The sequence below is a fragment of the Ochotona princeps genome, chromosome 21 (genome assembly GCF_030435755.1).
Source record: "Ochotona princeps isolate mOchPri1 chromosome 21, mOchPri1.hap1, whole genome shotgun sequence".
NCBI lineage: Eukaryota > Metazoa > Chordata > Mammalia > Lagomorpha > Ochotonidae > Ochotona > Ochotona princeps.
The window spans coordinates 36,592,812-36,605,977 of NC_080852.1; the positions used below are offsets into that span (position 1 = coordinate 36,592,812).

Genomic DNA, 13,166 nt, shown 5'->3' on the forward strand with positions numbered 1-13,166 from the left:
TTAAAATAAAAATTCTACAAATGATGGGAACCAAATTATTTGGGTCTCCCCAGAGCATCGGAAGGGCTCTATATAGGGAAGATCCTGGTGGCTTCTTGGTGAATCTCTCTTTGGCTATTATGATATTTGTACTTTTTACATATTGGACAGACAAAATAAGGTAAGACTAAAAGCTTAGCTTAAGTACAATGTTTGCCCAGGGAAGTAAAATGGCTTTTTCAAGGGGAAATTTTCTTTGGAGGCATACATCATGTATAGCTTATTTGAATCTATTTTAATTTTCAAATAATGGCCCAATATATTAAGGGGTAGGTTTACAAATACTGTTCTAGGGGTAAACACTGTACTGTGGCAGATTAAGCCTCGCCTGGGGTTCTGGCATCCTGTACTGGGGTTGGTTTAAGTCCCAGCTGCACTGCTTCCAATCTAGCACCCTGCAAATGGCCAGGGAAAGCAGCAGAAGATTACCCGAGTGCTTGGGCCCCTGCATGCATGGGAAAGATGCAGAAGAAGCTCCTGTCTCCTGACTACACACTGCCCCATCCCCGGCTACTGCAGCCATCTGGGGAGTCGACCAGCAGACAACATCTCTCTCTTCATTCTTCTCTCTCTTCAATTCTGCCCTTTCAAATAAAAATAAATCTTTTTTAAAATGCTATTCTATAAAGAATATGAAGTTCATTTCTGCATCTGCAGCATGCCCGTCATGTAGAACACCAAGAGGAAAATGTGCTCCACGAGGAAAACGAAGTAGACTAATAGAAGTTTACCCTCTGGAGTGGAGAAACAGAACAACAGTATTTCTTCGTAATCTAACTGCAGCAATATTTTAGTATACAGGTTACAGAAGGTATTATAAATGAACATGACAAATTTATCACTCCTTTTTAAATAACAAAATAGGAATCCAAAGAGAGGTAGAAAAAAATCAACCAATAGCGCTCCTGTTACTCTAGGGTTTTCTTTTACAGGATAGATACAATTAGGATGGGAGACAACTCTTCCCTCTATCAATCCCTTGGTGACCCTGTCTGAGTTAAAACTGACTTTAAAAAATGTAGTCCTCCTCTTGTGGGGGCTCTGCAAGAAAGGACACGGGGTTCCTAGAGCCCTTCTCCTTCATTGGTTCCTTTCTCTCTTTCTAGGCTTCATCACATTAGATGTACACAGCTCTCCTTGAGGAGCTTATTAGGTGAATGTTAAGCCATAGCAGAAGGGAGTGGTTCCTCAATCTCTTTAGGTTGCCTCTCTTGCTGCCCTATTTACTCTTATGTTGAACCCCACAGGATTTACAGGACTAAAGAAGACTTCCTAAACAGGGGCCAGTATTGCTTCACAGTAAGTTAGGCCACTGCCAGCAACCCATCTCAAAACATGGTTCTGTTTCCAAACCAGCTCCCTGCTAACACTCCTTGGAAGGCAGTGGAAGGAGGCCAGTTATGTAGGAGACCTGGCTTTGGCCTTACCCAGCCTTGGCTGTTACAGCAATTTCAGGAGAGAGCCAGTGGAAGATCGTGTTCTCTGTACCTCCCTCTCTATCACTCCACAGTTCAAATAAAAGAAATTAAAAAAAAAAAAAAAAAGAGTCCACACCATCATTCTGTAAGTATGAATAAACTCAAGCCACGTGTCCTTCCCCAAGCTGAATCACTCCTGACAGCACACTCCTGACAGCACACCACGAGTGCTGGTTATGTTTTTCCCATTGCTTTCTCTGTAACTTTCCCACTTCTTTTACATTTCACTAGAAAGTCTGACTTGGGATGAATTGGGGCTTTTAAGTAGAGGTTTTTCTCTGCTGGGGTTTTGAGGCACTGTTTGCAATAACTGTTTCCTAGTTGTCTGTTCAGTTCTCTGTTGAACAGAAGTTGGAAAGCCTGTCCAATGTCACTATGCTTTCCTATGTGTCTTAAGAGTTTAAGACCAAAAAACGAAGACTTCTGGAAGAATTATCTATATTCTATTAAGCTAGCACATCACCACGGCTCTTAAAAAAATCGTCAATTGCCAGCCAAAAGGTTACACAGTGGACAGAGAAGGATAGGGTCAAGTGAGTACAATCATTGAGAAAATCCAAGTGCTTGTCTTCTTAACTAGATAGAATATTATTTGTTAACATACTCTGAGAGAACACTATTGGTTCAGATATGTGGCTCTATTTCTGATGATCTTGGCAACTAAAGAATAAATTAATACTGACATATGGATTAAGAACCTTGGAGCCCAAAGTTTCCAACAGTTATGGAAATGCATCAGCACTGCTCTCCTGCTCTGTTTATTCTGGGTTCCTCAGTCTCTTTCCTCTGAGAGCTCACCTGATGGCAGATTTCTCTACAGATCATGGGAAAAGAGACTATATTGTTCTAAGCATCCACGCAGCAGGGTAGATAGCTTTCTAATAGTTTGAGTCACTAAGTTTGATGGCCATATTAAATTCTAGAATGCATACATTTAAGTGGTTTTTGCAAAAGTTTACATTTCCACATTGATTTTACTCTTCAGTACTTTCATATTTCACACACTAGAATGGCCATGCTTCTGATGGCACCAGTTTGGCTCTTGTACTCATAAAAAATCTTGACTCCACATGTACTCATCATAAACAATGCAATGCTTTGGAACCCAAAGTCCAATACAGTACAAATAAAAAGTTTTATTCCTTATTTGCAGATAGAAAATAGCTAGGGCCTCACCATCTCTTAGATACGAAGTGAAAAGTTGGCAGGTACACCAAGTGTTTTTCTATTTATTGTTTTATGACAAACCACAGCACTGAAAATGGTTTTGAAAACCACTCTCAGTTTATTTTCATCAACAAACATGGGATCGTGTGGCACTGATACACCCAGTGTGACCACTGCACCGGGGTAATAGTCAAACATGGGGAACTTCCAAAGTCCATTCAGTTATCAAACTGCCTTCACGAGAGACAGAGTCTGCCCTGCTTCTAGCATACCCAAGGTTCTCAGAGTTCAACGGGGATCTCTTACAGAAAGGAAATTAACTGGAACAAGCTACTGTCAAGGACATAGGTCATGAGAGAATCAGTAGGTGACAAAAAGGCCTACTGTTAAAAATATCCTCTCTGGTGCTCAATATTTAGTGGTTCTATTTCCTATCTTTCTCTACCCTGGAACCCTAAAATCTCCAATCACTATTTTTTTAGATAAGACAATGAAAAGTAGAGGCGTCAGATCCCAAAGATAAGAAGTTAAAGTTGATAGGAGGAGAGCAGGAACATTCATCTCTTTTAAAAGGTGCAAGTGGCTCGAGGGTATCAGAGATAGGAGCAGGAAGTTTAACTGGGCAGGGGAAGAAGGCCTGGCTGGCCTGCGGCAAATGCTGAGAGGGCAGCTGGCTCCAGAACAAGCAGTGAGATAATCTGAAGAACAGCTTCTTCAGTCCAGTGACTTCCTTTCCCAAAGGTTCAGGGTAGCTGGTCATTGCTGCTGAGTAGCATCTCCCAGTTTGGCCAAACCAACACGGATGACATCAATTTCTAAGAGGCTGAGAGCGCTCTCTAACTAGCTTTACTACATAGAGTTGCTTTTATATGTCTCCCACTCTCTCAAGAGTCCAGGCTTCTGCAAGGCTTTCCTATCAATGCTATCAAGAGTCCTGGCCAAGAGATAACATAACACCCCTGAGATAGATGCTATCAAATGAATAACATGACCATGGAGATAAAGAACAAATCTCTAGTCTCATTGGAAATTGCATTTGGGATTTTTTTTTCTCTCATATTCCTCTCTGAACTCTTTCTTTCCATCAGTGCTTAATTTGATTTTGCAACATAAGGAGGAGAGGGCCAAAAAACTGTATTCCAGTTTTGTGTAATCAGCAAATGGATTATTTTACTTTGTTTCACTCTTGCTCTCTTTTTCTGGACCCCAACTAACAGCAATTCTGTTATCCAAATCATAAATTATGTCCAATTTATGAGCATAAGTAGTTTGCACATTTTCCCTTAGATTAGCTTTAGCTTCATTTTAAAAAGATTTATTAATAGACTTGGTGTAATGGTTTATTGGCTAATGCTCCTCCTTCAAGATTTTCATATGGGCGCCAATTTGTGTCCTGGTTGATCCACTTTCCTGCTTATCGCCTGGGAAAGCAGCGGAGGATGGCCCAAAGCCTTGGGACCCTGTAGCCACACAGAAGACTCAGAAGAGGGTCCTGGCTCCTGGCTGCAGATTGGTGCAACTCTGACCATTGTGGACAACTGGGTAGTGAAGCAACGGGCTGGAACATCTTCCTGTCTTTCTTCTCTGTAGATGTGCCTTTCTGATAAATTAATATTTAAAAAAAGAATTATTGATTTATTTTAAAGGCAAAATTAAAGAGAGGAGAGAGATCTTCTCTTTGTTGACTCATTTTCCAAGTGGTCATAATAGTTGAGGTCAGGCCAGGCAGAAGCCAGCAACCTGGAATTCCACCTGTATCTCTCACTGACACAGGAGCTAAGGAAATGGACCAGCTTTCACTGCTCTCCCAGGAACACTAGCAGGGAGCTAGACTGGAAGTTGAGTAGCCAGGACTTGAACTACCATTCACATGGGATGCTGGTGCTGTCGGCAGCAGCTTAACTCTCTGTGCCACAACATGGGCCCAAAAGCCATTTGTTCTATAAACATCTTTCCATAATCTTACTTGTAACTCAAAGATTTGGAGCCAAGGAGTCTAGTGGAGTGAGGTTTTATAGTAGTCTCCTGTGGTTTTGGGTCTGTGTCCTGCAGTAATCCAGAGTATGCGGGCCACCTGCAGTGTAAATTTAAATTCCTGACTATTGAGGATTTTTTGCTTTTATCTTCCTCCTATTTTCCAGGTACCTTTCCAGCAGGAATTGCAGGTCTGAAATGGGAGATAATGTTAAGGTGAGAAAGCAGTGCCTGGAAACTAAACAGCCTTGGGCAAAAATGTGAAGCCGATTGCTGGCTGTAGGGTTCATGCGTCCAGTTCTGCGCCTCAGTCTTCAGCCCTTGCTCTACATCTGCTCTCAGCTACAATACGCTTTAAAGTGTTAATGCTCTTTAGACTGGTTGCTCTATTTTCTTTGTATTTCTCTTCCTGGAAATGGAGACTTTATTTTTAAAGGAGAGCAGCTAACATAATTCAAGAATAAAACAGCACAAAACATTTCCCAACTGTGAATATGGTGGGATGGTAAGATGAGATGAGGAACTACTGCTATTTTAAAACTGGTAGGAAGAAATACTACTGAGAGAGTTTGCCCAAGGTGAAGTTTCCCTAGTACACACATCTCCTTGGCTCCCTGCTGGGTAAGGGGAAAGACTCAGGGACCATCAGGCTCAGACTGCTCTGAACCAGGGCCAGGAAGCCTGCACTATGGTCCTCTATTTCTGCGCTTGCTGTTAACCTTTCTGGATTTCAGTTTCCCTCTCCTTAGGAAGGGAATACTAGCAGCTCAAAGGGCTATGTGGCTTGAATATAATAAAAGGGCAAGATTCTTTTTATTTTTTTCAATTGTAACAAACTAGATGCAGGTCTTTCATTGCTGAAGTAGCAACAACCTCTTTAAACAAGTCAGAAAGCCCACTGTCCTTACTGGCAGATGGCTCTGCTTCACAGTCTACTTAGCCTATTAGCTGATTCTAGTGTTACTAAATGGGTTAGCTAAATGGGAAAAATAACATCTTGAGATAATCATCAAAAGACATAATAATGAGATTTTTTTTCCCAAAAACACATCTGAGTGGGGGTGGGGGGAGGAAGTTACACATTTCTCTTAAGTTCCTCCATAATCTTCCTGGAAATACTCCTAAGAAAATCAATGATTGCACACAGGGGTTTCAATACTGAGTGTATTCTGCAGCTCTTACAGCCTTAGAGTCAGTTAGACCCCATCTCCAAATAAGCTGAGGCACAGAGACACGACCCAGGTTGTCGTGCAAGTCGACAGCCAACTGGGACTCGGACTTAAGTCCAGTTTTGTCTCAACATAATTCCACATGCTCGCTCAGCTTCCTATCAGTGCAGAGTTCTGCTTCTTGGAAAGCTTGACTCGGTAACAATTATAATTCATTTTGAGCTTTCTAAACAGTGCTACTCAACAAGCCTCCAGATGTCTGAGAATCTGCTGGAGGAGCCCTGGCAGCTGTGAGCCATGCAGAAAATCCACTAATGTAATGGAAGGACAGAGCTTTCAGTTCCCCAGTAACAATGAATAGAATGTGACAAGAAAGAAAGAAAGAGCGAAATATCTGGAATATAGTTTTATGCCCCTAGCGATACAGGAACATTAACTAATTGTTCTGGAAAGGGAATGAATAGGACTGGATACCTTAGGTCAGATCCTGCCTAGAAAAGCAGGGCTGTTAGGATGAGGCTGTGGCCAGTTACTCTGACACCATGAAAATACAGGGATCCTGAGCAGAGTGGCAGGATGAAGAAGCCTGAGTTCATTCATGGAGGCTAAAAGCACTTGCTTATGCTTACACTACTCTCAAAGACTTTCTTACAACTTGGAGTACTCTTTCCTTTTTTCAAAATAACGTTTACTTCTATCTGAAAACATTTCCTGTATCTCAGACTCAGCCTGCAATATGTTAACAGCCAACAGTTGAAAGTTTTCTGCACATGCACGAGTAACATGATAAATCATTTACTACACACACACACACACACACACACACACACCAGCCACCCCCAGTGAAAACAGCAGAAGAAAACGAACTGATTTGTCTGTTGTCTTTCCTGTCAAGATCGCCCTCGCCTTGGCTTTGGTCAGCGGGAAGGACTTTATGTATGAGTCATACAAATGCTTTGCCAGGGCTCGGAGATCGGCAGACTCTGGGTTCAGCTGGTCGATGTCACTGGAGATCTCAGCCAACAGCTTCTCCTTCTCGGCCTGGGGCATCCGCCCAAACCTGATGGCTGCAGAGGGAGAGAAATGACAGGACGAATTAGCACATGCACACTGTCCCCTCCCTGGCCCTGGCTCCCACACAGTAAGAAATCCTCCTCCCACTCATCTTCAATCCTTGTCCCACTGTCATTTTGCTGAGGTTTTCATTTCACAACAGAAGCAAGGGCTATCTTAAAAATCACCCTCATCACTTTAATTAAAAACGTAATGCATGATCCTGCTAGGAAGGTCAAAGAATTTGAGAGTAGTAAAGAAAACAAAGTACTTAAACACAGAATCAGCCGGAACCAATTCCTACTCATCCCTCAGAGCCCAATTCAATGGTCACCTTCTTTCTCAGGCTTTCCCTGACTTCTTCAGCTGCATTAACTATTCCTTCCTGCGGGTACATATTTCAATGACAGCCAAATTCACACGCCATTGCAGTTAGTTACGTTACAAGCCTACTTGTACCACTATGGAACAATGTTTTAATGTCCAAAGAAAGGGTGCTATCTGGTTTCGTAACCCCATCACGTGATATGAGGTCAGACGCTAGAAAGATCAACACATTCCACAAATTAAAGTAAGGAATCATGCAGGGTTCAAAGTTGTGCAGACATAGGCTTGGTTCTTAGTGAGATTATGCAATCTGTTTTGTCTCTCTTGCAGAGAAACATGGATGTTCCTTTATTCATCTTGCTATTTTGTGGAGAGAGCTTATCCCCCTGACCCTCCACAACTATCACAGAATGGTGTCAGTCTGAAAGACGCTATCTTTAACTTTGGGCTTTTGTCAAATGAGTAAGTATGAAAGAAGAAAATGAAAGAAAGGCCAAAGGAACATCTGTGTAGATAGGAAGGCCCGAGTTAGGGAGAAACATCTTCTGATGGTAACTTTCAACTCAGTTCCCTTTCCTCCCCACCAATACAATCTTTAAAATCTCATTTGGAGTAATGCTACTATAGGGCCCTCTACACTCTAATTTTTCCCACCCTAAGGCCTGTGGCTGTGGCCAGCAGCACGATCTTGTCCAGAGACGGACTATGACACATGTGTGTCCTCTACCACACCCCCAGCCCTCAAGGCCGGAGAGGCAGCGTCTTCAGTCCATCAGCACTCGGTGCTGTTCAGTCAGTGCTAAAGCGAGCATTTCCACCAGGACACCAAGGTATCCATGAAAACACTCCTTCGAATGTTTTGTGAATTTCATTTTGAATTTTCTAGAGAAAAGATTGATTTAACCCTTTCGCTGCAAAATCACAAAGCCATCTCAGGTCTGTAAATAAACTAAACAGCAACTGAAGGATTACAGGGGTCTGCTTAGAGATCACAAGCTTAAAGGGGAAGAAAATCTTACCCTGAGACTCTTTTATATTAACTTAGCCTATTCATTAAGCTATTAGATCCTTTTCACAGGAGTTCTATTAACATAAGTCTTCAAAATTTGTCCTTTTCAGGCCTGGCGTGGTAGCCTAGTGGCTGAAGTTCTCCCCATCCATGTGTGGGTTCATGTCTTGGCTGCTTCACTTCCCATCCAGCTTCTTGCCTGTGGCCTGGGAAAGCAGTTGAGGACGGTCCAAGCCTTGGAACCCTGCACCCATGTGGGAGACCCAGAAGAACCTCCTGGCTCCTGGCTTCAGATTGGCTCAGCTCTGGCCATTGTGACCACTTGGGGAGTGAACCAGCAGAGAGAGGATCTTCCTCTCTGTCTTTCCTTCTCTGTAAAAACCTACCTTTCCAATTAAAACAAATATATCTTTTAAAAATTGCCACTTTCTGAACAGAAATCTTGCCTTCTTTGTCCCCTCTCTATGTTTAGTTATGCGGGGAGAAGGAGGGTTGTTCACGACTTACATATTAATGAGGAATCCTGGCTTCTCCCAACTCCCATTTCATTTGAGGTCCTCATATATTGTGTAAACAAAATTGTTTGATGAATTAAACTCCAAAATATCAAGTTTAAAAGCAGAGAGAAAATGAGGCAGTATGTAGGTTGGGAAGTTTGGTAAATTGATCCAACAGAAAGCACCAGGTGAGAATGATAATATATTCAAAGAAGGAATTTTGGCATAAAATTTGGGAAAAATCAGGGTTATCACATAACAAAACAAAGATGGCCAGAATTAGCAATTAGCCAGTGCTCTTGGGGTTTAGTTACTCACAGGACATACAAACTGCCTCTTAAAAACAAACAAAAACAAACAAAAAACTACTGAGTGACTATTCTGTGTCAAACACTGTTCCAAGTTCTGGTTAAATTTTTACAGGTAAGAAACTGTGAACATACACAGAATTTTACATGGTTAGAAAATTTTTTTTAGTACATAATGAAGAATAGTAAAGTGAATAAAAATTCAAAGACAGTCATTTATTACCTTTGCTAGTCCTGGTTTTCCAAAGCTTAATAAAAATAGCCCAAAATAGCTTGAAACCATTTAAGAATTAGGGGACATGAAGGCCAAATTCTTCTGCTAGAATTTAAATTAAAATTGATTTTTTTTTTTTTGCCCGGCGTGGTAGTCTAGCGGCTTCAGTCCTCATATTGAACACGCTGGGATCCCATATGATCGCCGGTTCTAATCCCCGCAGCCTGCTTCCCATCCAGCTCCCTGCTTGTGCCCTGGGAAAGCAGTCAAGGATGGTCCAAAGCCTTGGGATCCTACACCTGCGTGGCAGACCCGGAAGATCTCCTGGCTCCTGGCTTTGGATCGGCGCAGTACCAGCCATTGCGGTTACTTGGAGAGTGAAACATCGGATGGAAGATCTTTCTCTCTGTCTCTCCTTCTCTCTGTATATCTGACTTCGCAATAAAAACACATAAATCCTTAAAAAATTGATTTTTTTTTAATAATTTGAGATTTCTCCCAATGGCTATATCTTACCAACAAATTATCTGCATTGTTTAAAAGTTCATGAAACATGTTAGATCAATTAATTATCAGTTCAACTAATTATATCAATGATTTTAGCATTGTTACAGACCATAGGTTCAGAAAAGGAGCAAAATCCATGTCCTATTTGGTAGAACCAAATTTGCACTAAAACACATAGAAACTTGAAGTTATAGAGAAAATTAAAAAAAATTATTTCCAGGTATTTAAAAAAGATTTATTTATTTTTGAGAGGCAGATTTGCAGAGATAAGGAGAGTCACACAGAAAGAGGGTTCTTCCATCTATTGGCTTACTCCCCAGATGGCCACAGTGGCCAGAACTGAGCTGATCTGAAGCTGATCTGGGTCTCTCACCATGGGGACAAGTGTCCACCCAAGGACTTGGCCATTCTCTGCTGCTTTCCCAGGCCATAAGCAGGGAGCTGGACCAAAAGTGGAGCAGTCTGAACCTGAACCAGTGTTCATATGGGATGCTGACACTGCAGGTGGAGGATTAACCGTTAAACCACCATGCTTGCCCCTCTGCGGGCATTTTTCAAAGCAGGAAGAGGCTAATTTTATTTTGTTGTTGTTGAATCCCGGGCACACACACCTGCTGTGAGGCAATGGGATAAAGCCCTAGAAGCATTCAGGGCAGGGCCAGGTCAGAGTCATGCCAGGCAAGCAGTTTCCACTGCTGTGGACAAACAGATCGAGGGTGACTATGGTTTCCGTGAGCTACAGAGCCAGAGGGTCTTCTACAAATAAAGAACAAATCCCAAGATGGAGTATATCGATCTCTTCCTCTGTATTCAAATATTTTGGGCAGTGGTGTTTCAATGAAGTAGTTCTTGATTCTCAGTTTCCGCCTTTTGAGGGAAGAATCTGAGAACCAAGATGAGGACAGAGGTAGGATTGGTGTGTGTTTGTGTGTGTGTGTGTTATAATACTGAGATTAGAACTCAGAAATGGAAGAGGGAGACTGACGGGCACTGTGTCACAGCAAGTGAAGTTGTCACCTTTGATGCCAGTATCCTTTATGTGCACTGCTCCACTTCTGACCCTGCCAATGGGCTGTGGCCCGCTTCAGCACCACCTCTTGGGGGCATCTGGAGAGAGTGAACAGCGGATGGAGGATCTCTAACTCTGCCTTTCATATAAGTAAAAATAAATCTAAGAAAACAAAACAGACCCCAGGAAATGAATATGAGCACTGTAGGTAGGGGACCAGCAGTGCAACGTCCGAGTACGCCCATACACAAATATGGTTTCCAAACTTCCTACCACTGCTGATTAATCTTAAAAACAGAAGGAAACTACTCCATGTAAAATCATGAGTTACTGAGCCAATCTGTGAAAGGCAGTGAAATAAATACTGCACTGACTTGGGAAATCGACTTTCTAGCTTGGACTCAGTGACAAACTACTGAAAATTACTTAACTTTTTTGGTCCTCAACTGTTGTACCTATGGCAAAACAAATATGGAAAGAAGATACCTAATTCTTCCCTTTAATTCTACAGCCCTACAAATATCTACCAGGGAACATTTTCTGTTCTCTTTGATAAGGCAACATTTATCTAGCCTTTGACACTCTAATAAAAGCAAACAAACAAACAAAAGACACATTCTGTCTGTTCTGCAGATCTCACACCAATCACATTGAGAAACTTCTGTTTGATTCTGGACACAGGCATTAGGTTCCTGTTGAAGGTAATTAGTAGTCTATGGGGAATTCAGGTGCCATGGCAGGAAAAAAGCATCAGAATTAGAAGGCAGTGAAATTCAGGTTTGACATTCTTTTTTGGGGGTAAATGATCCTACCTTTATACAATATATTTTACTGAACTTTAGGCAGCCTACTACTAGCATATGATAGATTCAGCATCATACATTTAGTGTAGACCTTACTGAACACACTAGCTTCAAACAATCAATAGGTAATTTGATGCTTCTTGGATGTGGGAATAGAAACAATTTAATGACATACTTTAAAAATATCAATACAACAGTAGGTACGTTACAGATAAATATCACTAACTGTCACTATTAGACAAATTATAAAGATTAATTGAAGCAGATTCTCACAATAAAGCATCACAGAGTAGAAGGCAGTACATTGAGTCTGCTTTTTAAAAAGTTTTGTCTGTCAAGATCTTAGGGATGAACTTGCAATCGTGTCAAGCTTCTGACTAGTAATAAGGCTGTGTGGCTCGGGCAAGAGCGGTGCATGTGTACACAGCATGTAGACGTGAAACACTGCCGTTTTACATATGGCTATTGCTGGTAAATCTTTGTTTTTCCAACTTTCTGGAGGGGAAAATAACTGTGCATTTCGAGGCTTTGCAAGATCTGGCAATCTAGGAACTACCATTTTCCAATTCCTCTGAAGTAAAACAAGAAGCAACTTGAGCACCAACACTGTTACACTTATTTATGTGGAGGCAGCATTTTTCAAACTATCTTTCCACATTGAAGGATGCTTCAATATCTTTCCACAGCAGAGAAGGATGAAATAACACTGCTTCATTTTCCAGCTTGATCTCCAATAACTTGGAAGTCTAACTTGACAACACGTAATGATCTCACTGACCACCTGCTCGGTGCCAGACCCTGGGCTGTGGGCACATCTGGGAGGCCAGATCAGAAACAGACTGTACTTTCTCAGATACCTCTCTTTCCCAGCTCTCTCCTCTCCTTATGAGTAGATGTCTAAGGTTCTGACTCCAGTACGGCCTCCTTCTCAAGGGGCCCTTCCCCTACTATTGAACTCACTGACAGAGATGTCTTTGTTCTGTCTGGGTCACCCACCACCTATGCACTTCCTACCCTTCTGTAACAGAGCTTTTGCTTCATTGGAACTCTGTAAAATTTCACACATCAACTGCTTTTCCTATGTTTGAATCAAGGGGCCTTTTCTACATTCTCATTCCACTGCTGCTTTCCAGCATTCTTCCAGCCTTTCAACCTATGAACTGTTCCTCACCCTGGCTTCTGCCTTTCCGATTCTGTCTGCTGTTACCCATATCTCTTGCACAGCCCTTCTTTCTTGGCTTACAGGCCATTGTCCTCAGTTTAGCATCTCTAACTAACACCAGTGCTAGCAATTCCTGTTCTGTATTTCTTCAGATGTGGATTCATACTTTTTACTTTTATCCCCATAATCTTTTACACGTGCAGGCTGGACACCCTCCCCCATAAACATATCAAACACAAAATAGCACTGAATTTCAGACTTTCTCCTCCAAACTGGCTCTTCCTGTCTTCCTTTCTTGGCTCATTCAATAATTCAGCTACATATCCTGAATAATATTTTCATTATTGTTATTAATTTATTCGTTTGGAAAAAATGAGATTTTCCATCCATTGGTTCACTCCCCAAAGGCCTTCAATAGCCCAAGCCAGGAGACTGAAAACCAACCCAGCC

General features: G+C 41.8%; 1 protein-coding gene across 4 annotated transcripts in view; it reads right to left on the minus strand.

The window, feature by feature from the left end:
• PPARG (peroxisome proliferator activated receptor gamma) overlaps positions 1-13,166 on the minus strand; it is a 123,457-nt gene that overhangs the window by 20,642 nt on the left and 89,649 nt on the right. For all 4 annotated transcript variants that reach the window (XM_058678412.1, XM_058678411.1, XM_058678413.1 and 1 more), the window contains exon 6: positions 6,695-6,894. In XM_058678412.1, the coding sequence (XP_058534395.1) occupies positions 6,695-6,894 (200 nt within the window). The remainder of the gene's footprint in view (positions 1-6,694; positions 6,895-13,166) is intronic.